Source organism: Mya arenaria, chromosome 7 (genome assembly GCF_026914265.1).
Source record: "Mya arenaria isolate MELC-2E11 chromosome 7, ASM2691426v1".
NCBI lineage: Eukaryota > Metazoa > Mollusca > Bivalvia > Myida > Myidae > Mya > Mya arenaria.
In genome coordinates, this window is record NC_069128.1 from 5859658 (window position 1) to 5880207 (window position 20550).

The window sequence follows — 20550 nt, forward strand, 5'->3', positions numbered from 1 at the left end:
AAAGCAACATATTTTATAATCGTACACTTTAGTATAAAGCAGCAAAATTAATTGTGTACATTATAATGCAGTCGTTATGTATTTAGACCATGAAATAGTTGTTAAAATGTGGACTCATTCACATTAAACAACTTATACTGTTCTTGTTTAAACAATATGTTTTTTTTATATATTATGTAATGTTTACAGAATGATATGGTTACGTGCAAATATCGTTATGATTGCGTTGATGGTAACGACCTGTGTTAGTGAAGACAGATATTCACTGGCAATATTGGAAGGCCAAATGACTCTGATGAAAGCCTTTCAGTCCAACGTTGAGGTGGTAAGTTTATACTTTACAATACTATACTTCTGTTGTGGTCAATATGTAGTTTTTCTGGCTGTTTCCGAGATATTAACCCAAGACACTAGCTTCTCTGAAGATCGAGATAGCAGTAGATAGATAATGTTGAACTATGTTCTTCTATTGGGGTCAATATTTACTTTAGCTTTCCTGTTAGTGACTGTGGACGCTAGCTTATCAGTCGCACTAAATGGTAATACTTGACAATCGTACTAAATGGTAATACTTAACAGTCGTACTAAATGGTAATACTTAACAGTCATACTAAATGGTAATACTTGACAGTCGTACTAAATGGTAATACTTAAGTGTTGCTAATTTATATTCTTCTGCTGAGGTCAATATGTAGTTATACGGACAAGACAAGTGTTACAAACCGAGGACGACAGTTTTATAGACCTACAATATGTCGTTAGGTATAGAATATCATCATATATTTGTGTTGAGGTCATAACGTAGTTTCAGTGACCTGTCACGTGATATTGTCCGAGGGCGATAGCTTCTGCGAGCTACACTATGGTTAAAAATATATACGTTGAAATATAGAGTTTGTTTTTGTGACATATCATAAATATGTTGTTATATTACACAACTCCTCCCTCTTTTTAACTTCGGCTTTGATTCTATTGTGCGTTACAAAATCAGTTAATGCCGCAATAATCCATGCCCTGGTATGGACACTTTTTTGGCGGTTTTTTATCAGATAAACAATAACTCATGCAGAGGAATGATATACCTGTGCTAAGTATAGCTGATCTATACAAGCACCAGCACAGACGATAAAGTTGACTCACTATGGAATGCATTGTGCAACCTTTAAGTCAAATACATGAAAAATAAAAACTGCCACATACAATTGTTTACAATTTGCAATTCATGACCCCATAAACTCCTATCCGGGATTTTCAAATCTTTGACAGTTTGCAGATATTTTTCTCACTAAGAATTTAAATGAAATTTTCTCTGCCATTTCAATTGAAATGTTGCAAATAGTTTTTTAAAACGTTTTTTCGGCAAAATATTTCCGGTTAAATTGACTTTTGTGAGGCTTGTTGAAAATACCATAAACACCTGCCCAAGCGGTATCTAGGCACTTAAAAAGTCAAATGTAAGGATTTAGATGAGCAATCTTACAGTTCCATACCTTCATTTAACAGGGGTATTGTTCTTGTTTCAGAGATTGGACGCAATACAAGGAGATCTTGGTACATTAACTAAGAGAGTTTCCAATCTTGAATCTCTTGTTACCACGCTGGAAAACAAGGTTGAAGAGCTCATAGGCAGAACAACCGAAGTTTATGGCATCATTAATGAGCAGAGTTCTACAATAAAAGACGGTATTATGGTCACCATCAGGGGGCGTAAGTAACTCATAGCTAACGTAAGAATGATAAGTTTATCTGTGTTTAAAGCAATTACATATTCGGACAATGCCTACCTGTAATTATTGTTAACAAATATGTTGATAAGTACATTTTACAGGCTCATCAAAAATGCAATTACTGTGTTTGATAACCAGTGCAACGATCAATGTTTTGTGTCGTATAATTCACTCGAAATAAAAGTTTACATGCCATAGCTTTATTTTATATACCTATCGTAGAGTTTAATAAGATGATGCTAAGTTTCAGCTTCATCTGCAGCTTCTGTTAGAATTAAGTCGTGTTGGTGTTTCTACATTTCTAAAATTGTTCTAGCCATCACAAGACATTTGGCGATTTGTAAACGATTGTTTTAAACGAATGAGGTATGCACAAATGATCATGTCCAGGACCGCTAACAAGAAAAACATTACTGCCAAAAAACATACGACTACGATATGTCATATGACTGAAAACGACACGTCACATAACTGACAACGACACGTTTGATGACTGGCAAGCTGTTAGGAAATGGCGTCGAAACCGTTTTGATGCGGACCTTTAATTGCCTGGCAATTCAAATTATTAACTTTTTAAAAAATAATTTCTAAATACTGACGTTTAATATGGTTTTCACTTTTCTATATCTAGTTCACATATCCTGGAGTGACTGGTCTGCATGGTCCGACTGTTCTCAGTCATGTGACAGAGGCAGAATAAGTAGACACAGGTTATGTAATGTACCTCCGCCTTTAACTGATGGCATTTGTATTGGTGGCGATACAGAAACAGAGGAGTGCGTCATTCGCGAGTTTTGTCCATGTAAGTATGTTGCGATAACTTCATTAAATACATATTCTCTCAATAGTAACTACCAAAATTCGGTATAATTTAAAACACATAAAATGTATAGGTTATTAATTTTATTTGTGAGAGAAGCTACATCAGTGTATACCTATCCATACGAACATCTCCTATTGTTAAATAGGACAAGATCGTTAACGTCTCAGTTAAGCTCCGGCCCGTGTCCTCTGTCACTGGACGAGGTCGTTACCGTTACAGTTAATATACAGGCCGGGTCCTTTGTGTAACTGGACGGAATCGTAATCGTTACAGTTAAGATCAGGCCCGGGCCTCTGTATAACTTGACGAGATCATTACCGTTACAATAAGGACCCAGCCCGGGCCTCTGTGGTATACGACGAGATCGTTAATGTTACAGTTAAAAGCCCGCCCGGGTCCTTTGTGTTAATGGACTATTTCGTTACCGTTACAGTAAAGATCCGGTCCGTGTCCTCTATGTTACTGGACGATATCGTTACCGTCACAGTAAAGATTTCCCCTGGTCCTCTTTGTAACTGGTCGTTACGGTCACTGTTTAGATCCGCCTCGGGTCCTCTTTGTTTCTTGACGACATCGTTACGGTAACAATTAATGTCAGCCCGTGGTCGTCTTTGTAAATAGTCGAGGTCGCTACCGTTACACATATAAATACCTCATTCAATACTTTTCTGAGGAGTTTTGATTGGTAACATTTGCTAAGTTGTAGCTTTGAACTTAATCTTTGACGAAAACCACTACGCCATGACAACATGTTTATAAATACAAACAAATGACTATAATTGTGTAAACAAAGGCGGTAAAATAGACCAGTGGAATTTTAAATTGAATATGTTATATCCTGTTTAACACACAACCCAAAATATGCATACGTAGGCACGCACGTATGCACGAACCTACGAACGCACACACATACACATACACTAAGATACAATGATCACATGTCAACATCAAAATGTATTGATTCATTAGTTGACACTATTTCATAACTTAAGTGTTTCTGTTGATGGCTAATGGGTTTAATGAACGAAATAGAACAACTTTGAGGTGTCCTGCGATAACATTGTATACATCGTCCATACTCCACCATCCATAGAAATAATTGCATGAATACTTCTTTCTAAAATGCAACATTGTGTTTTTTCCTACAGTTGATGGTCAATGGGCTTTGTGGTCGACATGGAGCACCTGTTCTGGGTCCTGTGGTGACGGCGTGGAGACCAGAAACCGATCCTGCTCCGATCCAGCTCCTGCTTATGGTGGAAAGGTGTGCCCGGGACATGACATTGAAACAAACCCATGCAACTTGCAGCAAAGTGTCAAATGTAAGAATCATTGGTTTATTCAAATGTAAGACACGTTTGTTGATTATCTGTATTTCTTTATAGTGTAAGCTTCAATGGTTCCTATACCAATAACTTTAGCAATGTAGACAAAATGTGTTAATGTTAAAATAAATGCCAAACATGTGCCTTGAATATAATACTATTCTAAGACTCGGACTTGGATTCTTATGTGTGGCATTATCACAGTTCACTATTTGATAAAGACATTTTTGGCATCATATACTCCTCAGATGACTGCAGTGATGTGTTAAAACTGGGCCTGTCACGCGGTTCGGGTGTGTACAGAATCACGCCCTGGAACACGCACAAGGAAGTGGATGTTTACTGCGATATGGACACCGATGGTGGTGGGTGGACGGTTAGTATGATGGTGTCTATATAAATATTGCGATAATCTCATAAGATATATGTCCCATACATTTTTTATAAATATTAAGGAATACTGTTGTTTAAGGTATTTAAGACATCAACAGAAAATGCTTATGTTGTTTAATGCACTCGACCATTGCATAATAGACTGATGTTTTTAAGATGTTTGAAATATAAAACGATAATGAATGATATTGTTTAAAGAACGTACCTAGCGAAAAATAATACTGTTTCAGGCCGGAAATTATAATATAAAAACCGACTGTAATTAAGGTGATTTTAAATATTGACTTCTTACTTCTATCTGTAGGTGTTTCAAAGACGATTCGATGGGTCTATTGAATTCAACAGGAGTTTTGTGGAGTACGAGCAGGGTTTTGGCTCACTGGATGGTGAATTTTGGATGGGTAAGTTTTTACGTTAAGTTTTAAAGGAACATTCTCCATACACAAGAGCGAATTAAGTGCCGGTCCTCGCTTTAAATTAAATAAACTACACATCTGCATATTAATCAAGGTAACATTTAATGATGTACTTTTTCTTAGTCATCTAGCAAATTGACGGAAGTTGAAAGGTGATTACCTTCATATATTTAATTTGAGATGAGAGTTGAAGTAACTAATTACATGTTATCTTGAGTGGAAATGTGCGAATATAACGATATCGTGAGTTCAGTTTTACGTTGCTTGTTTTGTCTGTGTAGTGTGGAGAAAATGTGGCATCTTGTAGAATTAGAGCTTAATGGTTTTGTGCGAATATACCAAGGTTGTGAGTTCATATTCAAACATGTGTATTGATAAATCACTCATAAAATTAGAAAAAAATTAATAATATTAATTACTTGTAGTGTTTTAACTTGTATTCTTTATAGCACTTATAAACTCAATCCCAGAGCAGTGTTTTATTGTATATGAAGATGAAGATTCCTCAGAGTAAATTTCGTATGTTAAACTGCTAACTTGATATTATTACGCGATCTACTTGCAACTTTGTTAAATAATAAGAATATTGATATTGTGAAACGTTCATTTACATCCGATTGTGTTTTCGAAGGGAAATGGAAGATCTCCGCCGATTGTATTCTGAGAATACTCAATTCAGGACTTCGGTCAACATCGAGTTCAATAATGGAACCTCATTTCATATTCATCTGTATTTCTCTTTTCAGTCGATCAAAATCTAAAGTAAATATGTGATGTAATATAAGACGTCGTTCACAGATAATAAATCAGTTATTCTGCATGAAAAGAAAAACATTCGCTGGTTGTGTTTTTTTTTTGGAATGTGTGTACTAAGTTATCCATATTATACACACAGGTTTCATGATTACAATTGCGGCACACTTTGTGAAGCCTTTGTAGATGAACTTGTTTGAAGGTCATCGGCAATAGCTGTGTGATTGAAGCCTTTGTAGATGAACTTGTTTGAAGGGCGTGGGCAATAGCTGTGTGATTGAAGCTTTGTAGATGAACTTGTTTAAAGGGCATGGGCAATAGCTGTGTGATTGAAGCCTTTGTAGATGAACTTGTTTAAAGGGCATGGGCAATAGCTGTGTGATTGAAGCCTTTGTAGATGAACGTGTTTGAAGGGCATGGGCAATAGCTGTGTGATTGAAGCCTTTGTAGATGAACTGGTTTAAAGGGCATGGGCAATAGCTGTGTGATTGAAGCCTTTGTAGATGAATGTGTTTAAGGGCATGGACAATAGCTGTGTGATTGAAGCCTTTGTAGATGAACTTGTTTGAAGGGCATGGGCAATAGCTGTGTGATTGAAACCTTTGTAGATGAACTTGTTTGAAGGGCATGGGCAATAGCTGTGTGATTGAAACCTTTGTAGATGAACGTGTTTAAAGGGCATGGGCAAAAGCTGTGTGATTGAAGCCTTTGTAGATGAACTGGTTTAAAGGACATGGGCAATAGCTGTGTGATTGAAGCCTTTGTAGATGAACTTGTTTGAAGGGCATGGGCAATAGCTGTGTGATTAAAGCCTTTGTAGATGAACTGGTTTGAAGGGCATGGGCAATAGCTGTGTGATTAAAGCCTTTGTAGATAAACTGGTTTGAAGGGCATGGGCAATAGCTGTGTGATTAAAGCCTTTGTAGATGAACTTGTTTGAAAGACATTGGCAATAGCTGTGTGATTAATAGACTGACTTATGTTTTATTTAAATATTTTCAGACAAACATAATTTATTTATTCATTAACCTTATAAAACATAAAATAATGGCTGGACAGGGAATGCCTATACCGGGCAAGCAAGTATATTTTTTTCTAACATTATACTCTCAATAGAATATTTAACATATTATTTTTTATATATAAATAATTATGCTTGTAATTTGCAGCGAATTTCTATACCACATAATATTGAATCGCTATAAGTGAATATTGCACGTAAAAAACGATTATGAAAGAGGTCAGTAAAATCGTTAATTGCAAAAAACGTTCAAATAGTACAACACAACATATTTGTATAAGCAATTGAATTCAAAAGATGAATATATCAGATCAAAAGTTCATTCAAATCGTCTACAAACACAACATGACGCTAGTTTTATACACGTTATTAACTAATGTACATTTATATTATTGAACTATAAATGTTTAGCACACCAAATCGCTTGAATGGTTGAAATGCCCAAACGAGAGATACAGTTCATTCCGAGCAAAACCGTCTCATTCAGACACACAGCTCATTCCGAGCAAAACCGTCTTATTCAGACACACAGTTCATTCCGAGCAAAACCGCCTCATTCAGAGTCATCGCTCATTCTGAGAAAAAGCCGTCATTCCGAGACAAAGCTCATTCCAAGGACAAACGTCTCATTTGGAGACGCAGCTCATTCCGAGCAAAACCGTCTCAGATATTTAGAGACATAGCTCATTCTGCGAAAACCCGTCTTATTAAGAGTCACAGCTCTTCTGATCAAAAATCTCATGCTTCAATATCATAAGTGTGTACATATTTCAATATCATAAGTGTGTACATACCTCATAAACTTAGTTTACATACAATATCATTAGTGTGCACATGCTTCAATATCATTAGTGTGTACATGCTTCAATATCAAAAGTGTGTACATATTTCAATATCATAAGTGTGTACATACCACATAAACTTAGTTTACATACCTCAAAATCATTAGTGTGTACATATTTCAATATCATTAGTGTGTACATGCTTCAATATCATAAGTGTGTACATATTTCAATATCATAAGTGTGTACATACCACATAAACTTAGTTTACATACCTCAAAATCATTAGTGTGTACATATTTCAATATCATTAGTGTGTACATGCTTCAATATCATAAGTGTGTACATATTTCAATATCATAAGTGTGTACATACCACATAAACTTAGTTTACATACCTCAAAATCATTAGTGTGTACATATTTCAATATCATTAGTGTGTACATGCTTCAATATCATAAGTGTGTACATACCTCACAAGCTTAGTTTACATACCTCAATATCATTATAGTGTACATGCTTCAATATCATAAGTGTGTACATACCTTATAAACATAGTTTTTTGCATACATCTATATCATTAGTGTGTACATGCTTCAATATCATAAGTGTGTACATATTTCAAAATCATATGCGTGTACATACCTCATAAACTTAGTTTTTTGCATACATCAATATCATTAGTGTGTACATGCTTCAATATCATAAGTATGTACATATCTCAATATCACTAGAGCGTACATACTTCATACACTCAATATCATTAAAGTGTACGTACCTCAATATCATTAAAGTGTACGTACCTCAATATCATTAGCGTGTATATACCTAAATATCATTAGTGTGTACACAACCTAATAGCATTGGCTTAACTTAAATGAATATTTTGTTCACAGGTCTGGGTCTTCTTTACTCCATAACAAGCCGAGCTAAGATGACCTTACGTATGGACATGAATTCATCAAAAGGAACAACTGGATTCGACGAGTACTCGGGTTTTTATATTTCTCCACCAGACCAATACAACTTCAACGTTGATAGGAGGATCAACTCAGCAGGAAGTACGTTAATTATTGAAGTTGATAGGAGGATGTGGTAGACAGCTAGATCAAATACGTCTGGATAGATCATTGTAATGATATGCCCATTATTTGATCTCATTAATACATCTGTTATCTCACTTCCATTATAATGTAGTGTTAATACAGTTGGATATTATAGCGCAAATTTGTAAACATTTAAATATCTACTTGTTTAGTTGTTTATATTATCACCATATTGTTAATCAACACTCAAACCTCTTTCTATTATTGATATGATACTGATATACATTGTCCGGTTCCTATCTCCTCTCTAACACCGGTGATTATGGTGATATCAACCACCAGCCATTTTCAACATACGAAAGGGACGTGGACTGTGCCCGAACCTGGGGAGGAGGCTGGTGGTACAAAAGATGCACGTACAGTAGCCTGAATGCACGGAACAATCGCAGGTTTTATTACTTTTCCTTCCAAGGGGGCAGAAGGTTGAAGACGTCAGCAATTATGCTACGATTGAGTAGTTAAGATTTAATCGTAGTATTTGATGCATTTCATTTTGGTTTGCGAATTCATTCAAAGAGTGTTTCTGAATTATGAACTTGATGCTATGTTTTAAACACAATCATCTAGTTTAAGCATTTAAGATAAACATACCTGCCTTTTCCTAACGCTATGGAATGTGCAAATTGATTTCTAACTCAAACATGTTCGTGTTTTGTGAAGATAGTGATTCAAACAATTTACAAGTCATTTAGAAACTCTCTCATAGACTGCAAAAGGCAACACGCGGGTAAATTATTTGAATTAGTGTGGCCAATACATCCAGGTGAAGAAATTTTGCATCGTTTTTTTATTATATTGGTAATCTTGTTTTAGTAATCATTTATCACAATTCATCGGCAGAATGTTTTTAGGATATAGACAATCTCGCTTTATTCAATACGAAATAGTAAATAATTTTATTAGATATCGTATTGTATGACCAGGAAGTGAGATTCTAGTTACAGCATTAATACTTATTTGCAAATTTACAGCGCCAAAACACAGCCATTTTTAACGATATAATTTTTTTACGTTTCGTCACTCGCTTTGGATATTTATTACACTATTTAATATCAAAAATATAATATGAGTCTTTTTAAGGAATGAATTGCCGGATTAATGTCATTATCGGGGTATAAACGCAGTTCGGCTGATTAAAGTATGTGAAGACCGAACATGACATATGTTCACCATTTCATCACTTATATTAACACCAATAGTTCATTATTTCTGTCAAGAACTGTAAAGTAATACTTCTTATTTAAAAAAGTGATTATTGCTCACCTATTATGTTAATTGACCGTCTCGACCGCAACCGAAAACAGTTTATCATATAACGTAACAATAGCTTTCAAAATATCTTTTTAACGTCAAAATTGAAACGCTAATGACAACAATGCATAAAACATTTAATAACAATAACAAGATAAACAATTTCTTACATGTTGATTTAAGTTCTTTTGTGGCCTGGTGGCCCATTAATAACAATAACAAGATAAACACTTCCTGACATGTTGATTTGAGTTGTTTTGTGGCCTGGTGGCCTATTAATAACAATAACAAGATAAACACTTTCTTACATGTTGATTTAAGTTGTTTTGTGGCATGGTGGCCCATTAATAACAATAACAAGATAAACACTTCCTGACATGTTGATTTAATTGTTTTGTGGTCTGGTGGTCCATTAATAACAATAACAAGATAAACACTTTCTTACATGTTGATTTAATTGTTTTGTGGTCTGGTGACCCATTAATAACAATAACAAGATAAAAACTTCCTGACATGTTGATTTAGGTTGTTTTGTGGCCAGGTGGCCCATTGATAACAATAACAAGATAAACACTTTCTTACATGTTGATTTAAGTTGTTTTGTGGCCTGGTGGCCCATTAATAACAATAACAAGATAAACACTTCCTGACATGTTGATTTAAGTTGTTTTGTGGCCTGGTGGCCCATTAATAACAATAACAAAATAAACACTTCCTGACATGTTGATTTAAGTTGTTTTGTGGCCTGGTGGCCCATTAATAACAATAACAAGATAAATACTTTCTTACATGTTGATTTAGGTTGTTTTGTGGCCTGGTGGCCTATTAATAACAATGACAAGATAAACACTTCCTGACAAGTTGATTTAAGTTGTTTTGTGGCATGGTGGCCCATTAATAACAATAACAAGATAAACATTTTTTAATATACATGTATATTGATATTCGATGATTCGCAATCCGAACATATTACAACATGTTACGTACATCGAAAAATATTTGCAATTGCCGAAAGGCAGTTAATTTAAACAATAGAATTAATGGTGTAGATAGTTAATGATGGTGACGTCACTTATAATATCAATATATTTACTGGATATAGTTTTGTTTCAAGTTATGAGAGAGTCCCTCTAACGGACGTGAAGTGTACATAGTATTGATATCATGTTGTAATTTGAAAGTAAATGTTTTCTTAAGTTAGCGTGAAGTGTACATAATATTTTCATCATGTTGTAATTTCAATGGTAATGTTCCTTTAAGTAGCGTGAAATGTGCATATTAATATTATCGTGTTGAAATATGTATGAAAATGTTCCTTTACCTAGCATGAAGTTTGCATATTATTATTATTATTATTATTATTATTATTATTATTATTATTATTATTATTATTATTATTATTATTATTATTATTATTATTATTATTTCGTACTATGAATGGTTATGTTCCTAATACTTGATGTGTTTGAATTTATGTTATATTAAACTAAGATGAAATTATTTTCTATCACATTAATGCTTGTTTCGTTGGTGAAAGTTTGTGTTAATTAATTGCATTTCGTTTCAATTAAAATTGACCTTGAAATTGAATTATATGTCTTCATGTATTCCATAAATTTGAGGAATGCACATACATCAGAGCACCGATTATCTTTCCATGGATCAAAGCAACGAGGGTTTAAGTGCCTCTGCATTTAATGTCACTTTGAATGTTTAAAAGTTCTAAGTGCCTTTGACTGTTTTAAGGTTTAAAATGCAAAGTTGTGCAATGTCACTCAAAAAGGTTTAAAGGTTCAAATGTCTATTTGTTAAATGTCATTTTGAAATGTTTTAAACGTCGATTTAAATATGTGTTTTGTTAGACAATAAGTGCCTTATTAAATAAAGTCACTTTGATAGTTTTCAAGTTCAAAATGCATCTTTGTTTAATGATACTTTGAACGTTTAAGGGCCTAAGAGCCTCATTGTTTAAGGTCACTTGAAGTGTTTTAAGGTTCAAGATGCTTATTTGCGCAATGTTACTCAAAAATGTTTTAAGGTTGAAATACCTCTTTGTTTAATGTCACCTTGAATGTGTTCGATTTTACTACTCACGCTTTGCTTTTGATTTTCATTAAATATGAGAAAACACATATCTGCTTGTTATCTGACATACCCTTAGCTGGATCCCGACAGTTTCAGGTTGATACCCTTCCCTGGTCCTGACAGTCTCAGGTTGATACCCTTCACCTGATCCTGAAAGTCTCAGGTTGATACCCTAACCGGATCCTGACAGTCTCAGATTGATAACCTTAGCCGGGTCCAGAGAGTTTCAGTTTCATACCATTCTCTGGGTCATAACAGTCTCAGGGTCATACCTTAAGTCGGGTCATGATAGTCTCGGGTTGATAACCTTAGCCGTATCCTGACAGTCTCAACTTAGCCGGGTCCTGACTGTCTCTGGTTGATAACCTTAGCCGGGTCCTGACTGTCTATGGTTGATAACCTTAGCCGGGTCCTGACTGTCTCTGGTTGATAACCTTAGCCGGGTCCTGACTGTCTCAGGTTCATACCATTCTCTGAGTCATAACAGTCTCAGGGTTATACCTTTAGTCGGATCCTGATAGTCTCTGGTTGAGAACCTTAGCCGGATCATTACAGTCTTAAGTTGATAACCTTAGCCGGGTCCTGACTGTCTTAAGTTGATAATCTTAGCCGGATCCTGACAGTCTCAGGTTGATAACCTAAGCCGGGTCCTGACAGTCTCGGATAAATACGATTCTCCGGGTCCTAACAGTCTCAGGTTATACCCTTGGCCAATCCTAATAATATCACGTTGATACCCTTAGCCAAATCCTAACAGTCTCAGGTTGATACCCTTCAAATGATCCTGACAGTCTGAGGTTGATACCCTTCACCGGATCCTGAGTCTCGGGTTGATAACCTTAGCCGAATCCTGACATTCTCGGGTTGATACCCTTAGCCGGATCCTGACAGTCTCGCCTTGATACCCTTAGAAGGATCCTGACAGTCTCTGGTTGATGCCATTTGCCAGACCCTGACAGTCTGTAACAAGAATGTAAAACAAAATAGTTGTATTTACAGTCATATTCAGTTAATCGTGAAGATTGGAAGCATTTCGATCATTGTATTGATGTGACAAGAGCATTCGTCATTCAAATGTGATTATATATGTTTAGTGCTAGGTTAGAATTGAGAAACCTACATACCGGAAAAAGCCATTCATTTGGCTCAGTATTTTAGACAGACGACAAGTGCTTAGTAGAATAATTTGATGTACTTGTACACATCCATAACTTGCAATAAACTGATTGATCACAGTTATCATTTGAATTGTTGATAACGATAGTAATCACTCGTATCTTTGACTATCAGAGTAATCACTTGTGTCTTTGATTATCAGAGTAAACACTTGTGTCATTGATTATCAGAGCAAACACTCGAATCTTTCATTATCACAGTAAACACTCGTATCTTTGATTAACACAGTAAACACTCGTTTCTTTGATTATCAGAGTAAACACTCGTTTCTTTAAATATCAGAGTAAACACTCGTATCTTTAATTGTCAGAGTAAACACTCGTATTTTTGATGACCAGAGTAAACACTCGTTTCTGATATAATCAGAGTAAACACTCGTATCTTTGATTATCAGAGTATCAGAGGGTGACCACAATCAGACCCTGTGACCGTCAGACTGTGCGATCGTCAATCCGTGTGACCATCAAACCTTGTGCGCTTCAGACCGTATGACTGTCAAACCGTGTGGCCGTCAGGCCGTGTGACCATCAGACCTTGTGACCTTCAGACCGTGTGACCTTTTTACCGTAGTACTGTGTGATCGACAGGCAAGTTTGGGTTGTGAGTTTGAATCCGATGCAAGTTTTTGTAAAAATAAAAGGGTAACAATACCTTAACGGTGGTGTCAGCACTATATAAGCTTAGAGATCAAACAAGTCCTTTAAAAGGGAAATAAAACCGTAATGGTGGTGTCAGCACTGCGTAATCTTAGAGATCAAACAAATCATTTAAAAAGGGGAACAAGACCTTAATGGTGGTGTCAGCACTGCGCAATCTTAGAGATCAAACAAATTATTTAAAAAGGGGAACAAGTACTTAATGGTGGTGTCAGCGCTGTGCAATCTTAGAGATCAAACAAATCATTTAAAAAGGGGAACAAGTACTTAATGGTGGTCTTAGCGCTGCGCAATCTTAGAGATCAAACAAATCATTTAAAAAGGGGAGCAAGACATCAATGGTGGTGTCAGCACTGCGCAATCTTAGAGATCAAACAAATCATTTAAAAAGGGGAACAAGACCTTAATGGTGGTGTCCGCGCTGTGCAATCTTAAAGATCAAACAAATCATTTAAAAAGGGAAACAATACCTTAATGGTTGTGTCAGCACTATGCAATATTAGAGATCAGACAAATCCTTTAAAAGGGGTAACAAGACCTTAATGATGGTGTCAGCACTATGCAGCCAGTGCGCAATTAGACTGCCAATGACTGAATGAATCAGTAAAGCAGTTCATCGGTGGATGAAACATTTAGTCCGTGTGCGGTTTGTGAAGAACGAGAATTCGTGAACTGACTAAATTAGTTCATAAACAGATGTATTTAAATTAGTTAATGTTACAATTTACACTCATATTTTGCCAAAAAACATCCTCTGCGATAATCGACCTATATTGCTACAAATGAAAGTTTCAAAGACAGTAATACACAGCATAATATCGGCTGTTTGAAAAGCGTTTGCTTCAATGACGTCACTTGTTTAAACGTCGTGACTTGACCAATCACGAACGTCGTTTAGAAAGATCAGAAGTATACCAAAGAACTTGCGTTCTTCGGAATATGAATGCAAGTATAAGAATGCGTGTTCAACCACGGATGTGCAATAGTAGTGTACTTATTATTTAACCATTATGAAATCAAAACATCGCCTTTTACACAAGAGGCTGTTTGTTCAATCCCCACTACTCTTAAAATGGACTTTAGTTATGGTATCTACCCAGTTGTATACATCATTCACAACAATCACTAACAATGATAGAGTATAAACAAACTGAAACAGTGTAATTCAGACTACATTTTATTAAATGAAACTTGCAAATGTGTAAATGCGCAAAACATAAAGTTCTGTAAATGACATACACAAAGAAAACAATATCTTAACCTTAAAATTAAAACAAATCAACATATATCCAAAATCAGCCAATAGCTCTGTGTATATCTTGAAACGAACGCAGTTTGGTTTTAGCCTTACAAGTGATTTGAAACATTAAAAATATTTCGATGTCAGACTCTAGCATCTTTAAAAAGTGCTCTTAAGGTATGTGAGCCACACATGTGCACATTTTGTAAACTTGTTGGCGCCAGGCGGTATCATAACGGTATGTGACGTATTGATTTTTATTTTTTTGAGTTATCAGTTATTGTTGTCATATCAAAGACCTTATTCGTAAAAACAATCGAAATAACATTAAATATGCCATGGCCCTAATACACCATGATTGTCGACATTCTATTTAAGTCACAGGAAACAAAGATGTCATATTCATGATGACTTAAAATTTACAGTAAGACCCCAATGGGCAAAAATGGCGTCGAAAGAAAGAAAACTGAAGAGAGTACACAACTCTTAAATCTTATGTTTCACATCTTTTATCGACGGACTATTAATAATTATTTCCTATACATGTATTTAGGTACAAGTCACAGTTAATTATAGAACATAAGCCCCATATCTAGCAATTTTTCAATAATTGAATTAATAAATCTGGTTTTCTTACAAAAGTCCCTTTTTCACCATTCAAATGGGCCTTACCCATATCACAGAACACAGGAAAAACCCTGGACCCATTTGTGCTTCTTGAAATCATATTTGTCAAATACAATACAACCTTTTATAATGCTTAATTAAGTGCAAAAATTAATGCACATAAAAATAAATCACTCCTGTACATGTATTTCAAAAGAGCAACACACATATAAAACTGTTAAAAGAACTTAAATCTCAACATGATTACTATAGCAACATTACAATTTTTAAAAATACTTACCAGACTATAACAATTGTCAACACAATATGAACACACTTATTAAACAAAAGGTGCGAGCAAAAACGTTCTATCTGTTTCCTTATTTAATATCACTTAGAACATTTTCGCCCATCAAAGTTTTCATTTTATCTGCTTGACACAGGGATCGTTTCAACGAACTTGTTCATAACTTCAATAATCTTAAGTCCATATAAACCTCACATGTTGAAATATATTGTTGTTGTTTTTATTAACTCAATTTTGTGTTCATTTTTTAAACTGGTATAAGTTAAATTCACACAAATACGTATCTAAATAACGGAAATATGAAACTAAGATACTTAAATTAACAACTTAAATTGCCAAAGATCTTGAAACGACCCCCTGGTTGAGAAATCCACTAGGAACACATTCATTGTAATTCAAGGGTTCAGCGCCAGACGGAAGTAACTACATAAAAATGGAGTTGAGCCAGTGTTGTACTGAGCGCTTGAAATACATTTACATGTTACATTTGAAATATTCTACCATCTGGTGTTGGAACATCAGATTAACTGACTAGACTTATTTATAATCCGATAGTTACACTACTAGAGGGCTTAGTGACCGTCTGTTGTCACACCTTCTAATTCTATAACGAGTTACAACAGTCTTGTACCAGGCCAGGAATATATTTACTATTGTATGACCTAGCTATATGAGTGAATATATAATGGATGTATCCATTACCAGCGTTTTTACAACCTGCACATTCATTAAAATATATATGGAGTAATAAATTGCAGTATTTTATTAACAGTTGCTGTCAGTACCATGAACAAACATATATTATAAGTTGTCCAATTAGTATTTGCCGAGTTAAACAGTATATCCACATAAACAATATTAATACCGACTTTTAGTGTAGATAGTACACACTAACAGTCAACAATGGGATTGGGTTAAAAACCCCACCCTGATATTTCTAGTGTTATCAGATATAGTCAAATGTGTTGAGATAATGGTAAAATGAATCGAGGGGGGTAATATAGAGCCTCGCTTCAAAGTCATTATGATCAGCTGCGTAGTTTTAAAGTGTAATGTCTTATGAGGGGAGGAGCATAGGACGTTATATAAAGTTTCACTTACAATGTCTTTATGATCAATGTTATAGTGTTAGAGTTTAACGTCTAAATAAGTGCAGAAGCACAGGACGTTATATAAAGACTCGCTCGCAAAATGATTATGAGCAGTGTTTAAGTGTTATATTGTAATGTTTAAATAAAAGCAGGAGCATAGGAAGATATATAAAGCCTCGCTCACAATGTCATTATGATCAGTGTTATAGAGTTATGTTGTAACGTTTTATGAAAGGCAGGAGCATAGGACGTTTTATTAAGCCTCGCTTGCAAAGTCATTATGAGCAGTGTTAAAGTGTAAAATTGTAACATTTTATAAAGAACAGGGGCACATGACGATATATAAAGCCTCGCTCGCAATGTCATTATAATGAAAAGTTATGTCTTATAGTGTAACGTTTCTTGACATTTCTTTCAGAACAGAACAAAATTATTTGCTTTATTACAACATTTTTAATTGATATTTCTTTCACTATACACTACATACTTACCTCGTCATTATACTTTCCGTAATTAGAACCCGAAGTTCATCAATACACATCTTCTAACACAGTACGTCGGTATGTTTTATAAATGCACTTTTCTTTGTTCTATGAAAGGTTCGTATTTACTCGTATGGTATCAAGTTTAAAACAAAAGGCCTCGTAACAGTTTCTTTTGAAAACGACATAATTATATACACGGATGGGACAAGGGCAATTAAAATATGTGATGTTATGTTGGTTGTATGTATGTTGTGTTTTGCGTGTGGAATGTCAGTGTTTTTCGTGTGTGGTATATCAGTGTTTGTGTTTTGTTTTTGGATGCAAGTGCAGTTTGTGTGTGCTAAGTTTGTGTGTTTCTGTATGTTGCATGTCTGCGCTCGAGTGTAATGTCTATGCTGTATTTGGTATTTTAGGTATTTTGTATGTGGTACATCTGTGTTGTTTTGTATGTGAGTTGTTTGTTGCGATTTGTGTGTGGTATGTCTATAATAATTTGTACGTTGTACATCTGTGGGGCTTTTGTATATGGTTTGTCTGTCGTGTTATGTTTGTGGTATGACTGTGGTGTTATGTGTATAGTATGTATGTTGTATTGTGTGTGTATTAAATATGTACTTTATTGTACATGGTATGTCTGTGGTGGATTGTCTGAGCTGTTTTGTATATGATAAATATTTGGTATTTTCTATGTGGTATGTCTGTTGTATGGTGTGTTTGGTATTGCTATGCTTCTTTGTTTGCTGTATTTAAATGCAGTTGTGTGTGTGGTATAACTGTGGTATTTCGTGTGTGGTACGTCTGTTAGGTTATGTGTCAGGTTTATCTTTGGCGTTCAATGTGAGGTATATATTTGAGGCATATCTGTGGTGTTAGTGTGAGGTATATCTGTGGTGTTAGTGTGAGGTATATCGTTGGTGTTAGTGTGAGGTATATCTGTGGTGTTTGTGTGAGGTATATCGTTGGTGTTTGTGTGAGGTATATCGTTGGTGTTTGTGTGAAGTATATCGTTGGTGTTTGTGTGAGGTATATCATTGGTGTTTGTGTGAGGTATATCTGTGGTGTTAGTGTGAGGTATATCTGTGGTGTTTGTGTGAGGTATATCTGTGGTGTTTGTGTGAGGTATATCTGTGGTGTTTTGTTTGAGTATAACTATGAACAGTTAAACATACGCGAAACCCTTCTACAATTTTATGATAAGTGTATAAGTACTAAATGTTACACTCATGCACAAATTACTTCAATAATAAATGACTAATTTTGACTGTGGTTTTAAATGAGCCTACAGTTATTTATGCTTGTCATCTATACGATCTGGTTATTGTTCGTCAACTTATTTAGAATAACTAAATAATATAAATTAATTGATATGTATATACGTTTAGTATAAAATGTTAGTTCATAAACAGCGTTCTTAACATCATAAATATTAATTGATATATATATTCAATCTTAATAAAGAGTGCATTTGTGTTAGTTAGTTTAATCATACAATGTAAACCTGACTTTACTGATGTAATACTGTCATATTTCTACTTAAAAGTGGGAGAGCACTGTCCCTTCCCTAACGAATGCAATTTCAAGATTTAAGTGGGACTTGTGTCCCCTTCATCAACCTTTAATCGAAATCGAAACCCTCTAGGCGCATTTAAGGACGGGTTCTATTTACTGTCAAATTATTTGCAAAATGTCGATCAATAATAAATTTACAACCGTTACACATGCTGGACTTCAGTGGAAGTTGTCCTCGTTCACGTTGGGTCACATTGCTGTGTTATACATTTTCTATTTCACTTACAATAATTAATGAATATTTATACAGTACATTGCGTTTACGATGAGTATTTAAATTAAAAGTGTGTATTCTGAGAATTATTATTTAAGAAATATTACACACCACAGAGGGTCATAAGACATTATAAGGACCGGCAAGTCAGCCCCCGAAGGTGTATATAGACCGTGTCGGTACATGGATCTAGCTGCTATAAAAATCAATCAAATGTATCGCTTTAGATATTTTATTGTTTACAATCGGTAGAAAACAGGGTTCTTTGTCTTAGACGATAATATTTTTTTTTCTTCTAATTACAATAAGATACTGGTAAACATATATACATATATCAACAAATATGCAAACTGTTTTAATTGGTGTTATCTGATGATTTGTTTTTGTTAGCTGAAATCGCCATAACCTATCAGATGCTGATAAATATCATTTAACCTTAACTGTATCGCTGACCAATCATAGGCCTTGACCCCAACTTTTAACTTTAATCTGTATCGCTGACCAATCATAGGCCTTGACCCCAACATTTAACTTTAAACTCTATCGCTGACCGTTTATAGGCGGTGACAAAGACAGTTAAACTAAAACTGCACTGCTGACCGTTCATAGGCGGTGACAAAGACAGTTAAACTAAAACTGTATAGCTGACCGTTCATAGGCGGTAAAAAAGACAGTTAACCTTAAACTGTACAGCTGACCATTCATAGGCGGTAACAAAGACAGTTAGCCTTAAACTGTATAGCTGACCGTTCATAGGCGGTAACAAAGACAGTTAACGTTACACTGTATAGCTGACCGTTTATAGGCGGTTACAAAGACAGTTAACGTTACCCTGTATAGCTGACCGTTTATAGGCGGTAACAAAGACAGTTAACGTTACACTGTATAGCTGACCGTTTAAAGGCGGTTACAAGGATAGTTCACCTTAAACTGTATAGCTGACCGTTCATAGGCCGTAAGAAAAAAAGACATTGAACCTAAAACTGTATCGTTGACCGTTCAGAGGCGGTGACCCGAATATTTAACTTAAATATGTTTCGCTAACAGTTCATAGGCGGAGAACAAAACATATAACTTAAAACTGAATAGCTGACCGTTCACAGGTCGTAACAAAGACAGTTAACCTAAAACTGTACAGCTGATCGTCCATAGGCGGTGACAAAGACAGTTAACCTAAAACTGTATAGCTGACCGTTCATAGGCTGTAACAAAGACAGTTCACCTAAAACTGTACTGCTGACCGTTCATAGGCCGTAACAAAGACAGTTAACCTAAAACTGTACTGCTGACCGTTCATAGGCCGTAACAAAGACAGTTAACCTAAAACTGTATAGCTGACCGTTCATAGGTCGTAACAAAGACAGTTAACCTAAAACTGAATAGCTGACCGTTCAAAGGCTGTAACAAGACGGTTAAACTTAATTTTTATAGCTAACAGTTCAAAGGCGGTAACAAAGACAGTTAATCTAAAACGGTATAGCTGACCGTTCAAAGGCGGTAACAAGACGGTTAACCTTAAACTGTA

The 20550-nt window shown here is 35.2% G+C and overlaps 1 protein-coding gene across 1 annotated transcript; it reads left to right on the forward strand.

Annotated features, from left to right (window-relative positions):
- The first annotated feature begins 261 nt into the window (after positions 1 to 261).
- Positions 262 to 10305, forward strand: LOC128240526 (semaphorin-5A-like). The gene is made up of 7 exons (XM_052957185.1): positions 262 to 325; positions 1524 to 1707; positions 2359 to 2529; positions 3699 to 3872; positions 4124 to 4251; positions 4573 to 4669; positions 8136 to 10305. Exons 1-7 carry the CDS (start codon positions 287 to 289, stop codon positions 8336 to 8338), a joined length of 996 nt encoding a protein of 331 aa, XP_052813145.1. The 5' UTR covers positions 262 to 286; the 3' UTR covers positions 8339 to 10305.
- Positions 10306 to 20550: the final 10245 nt, after the last annotated feature.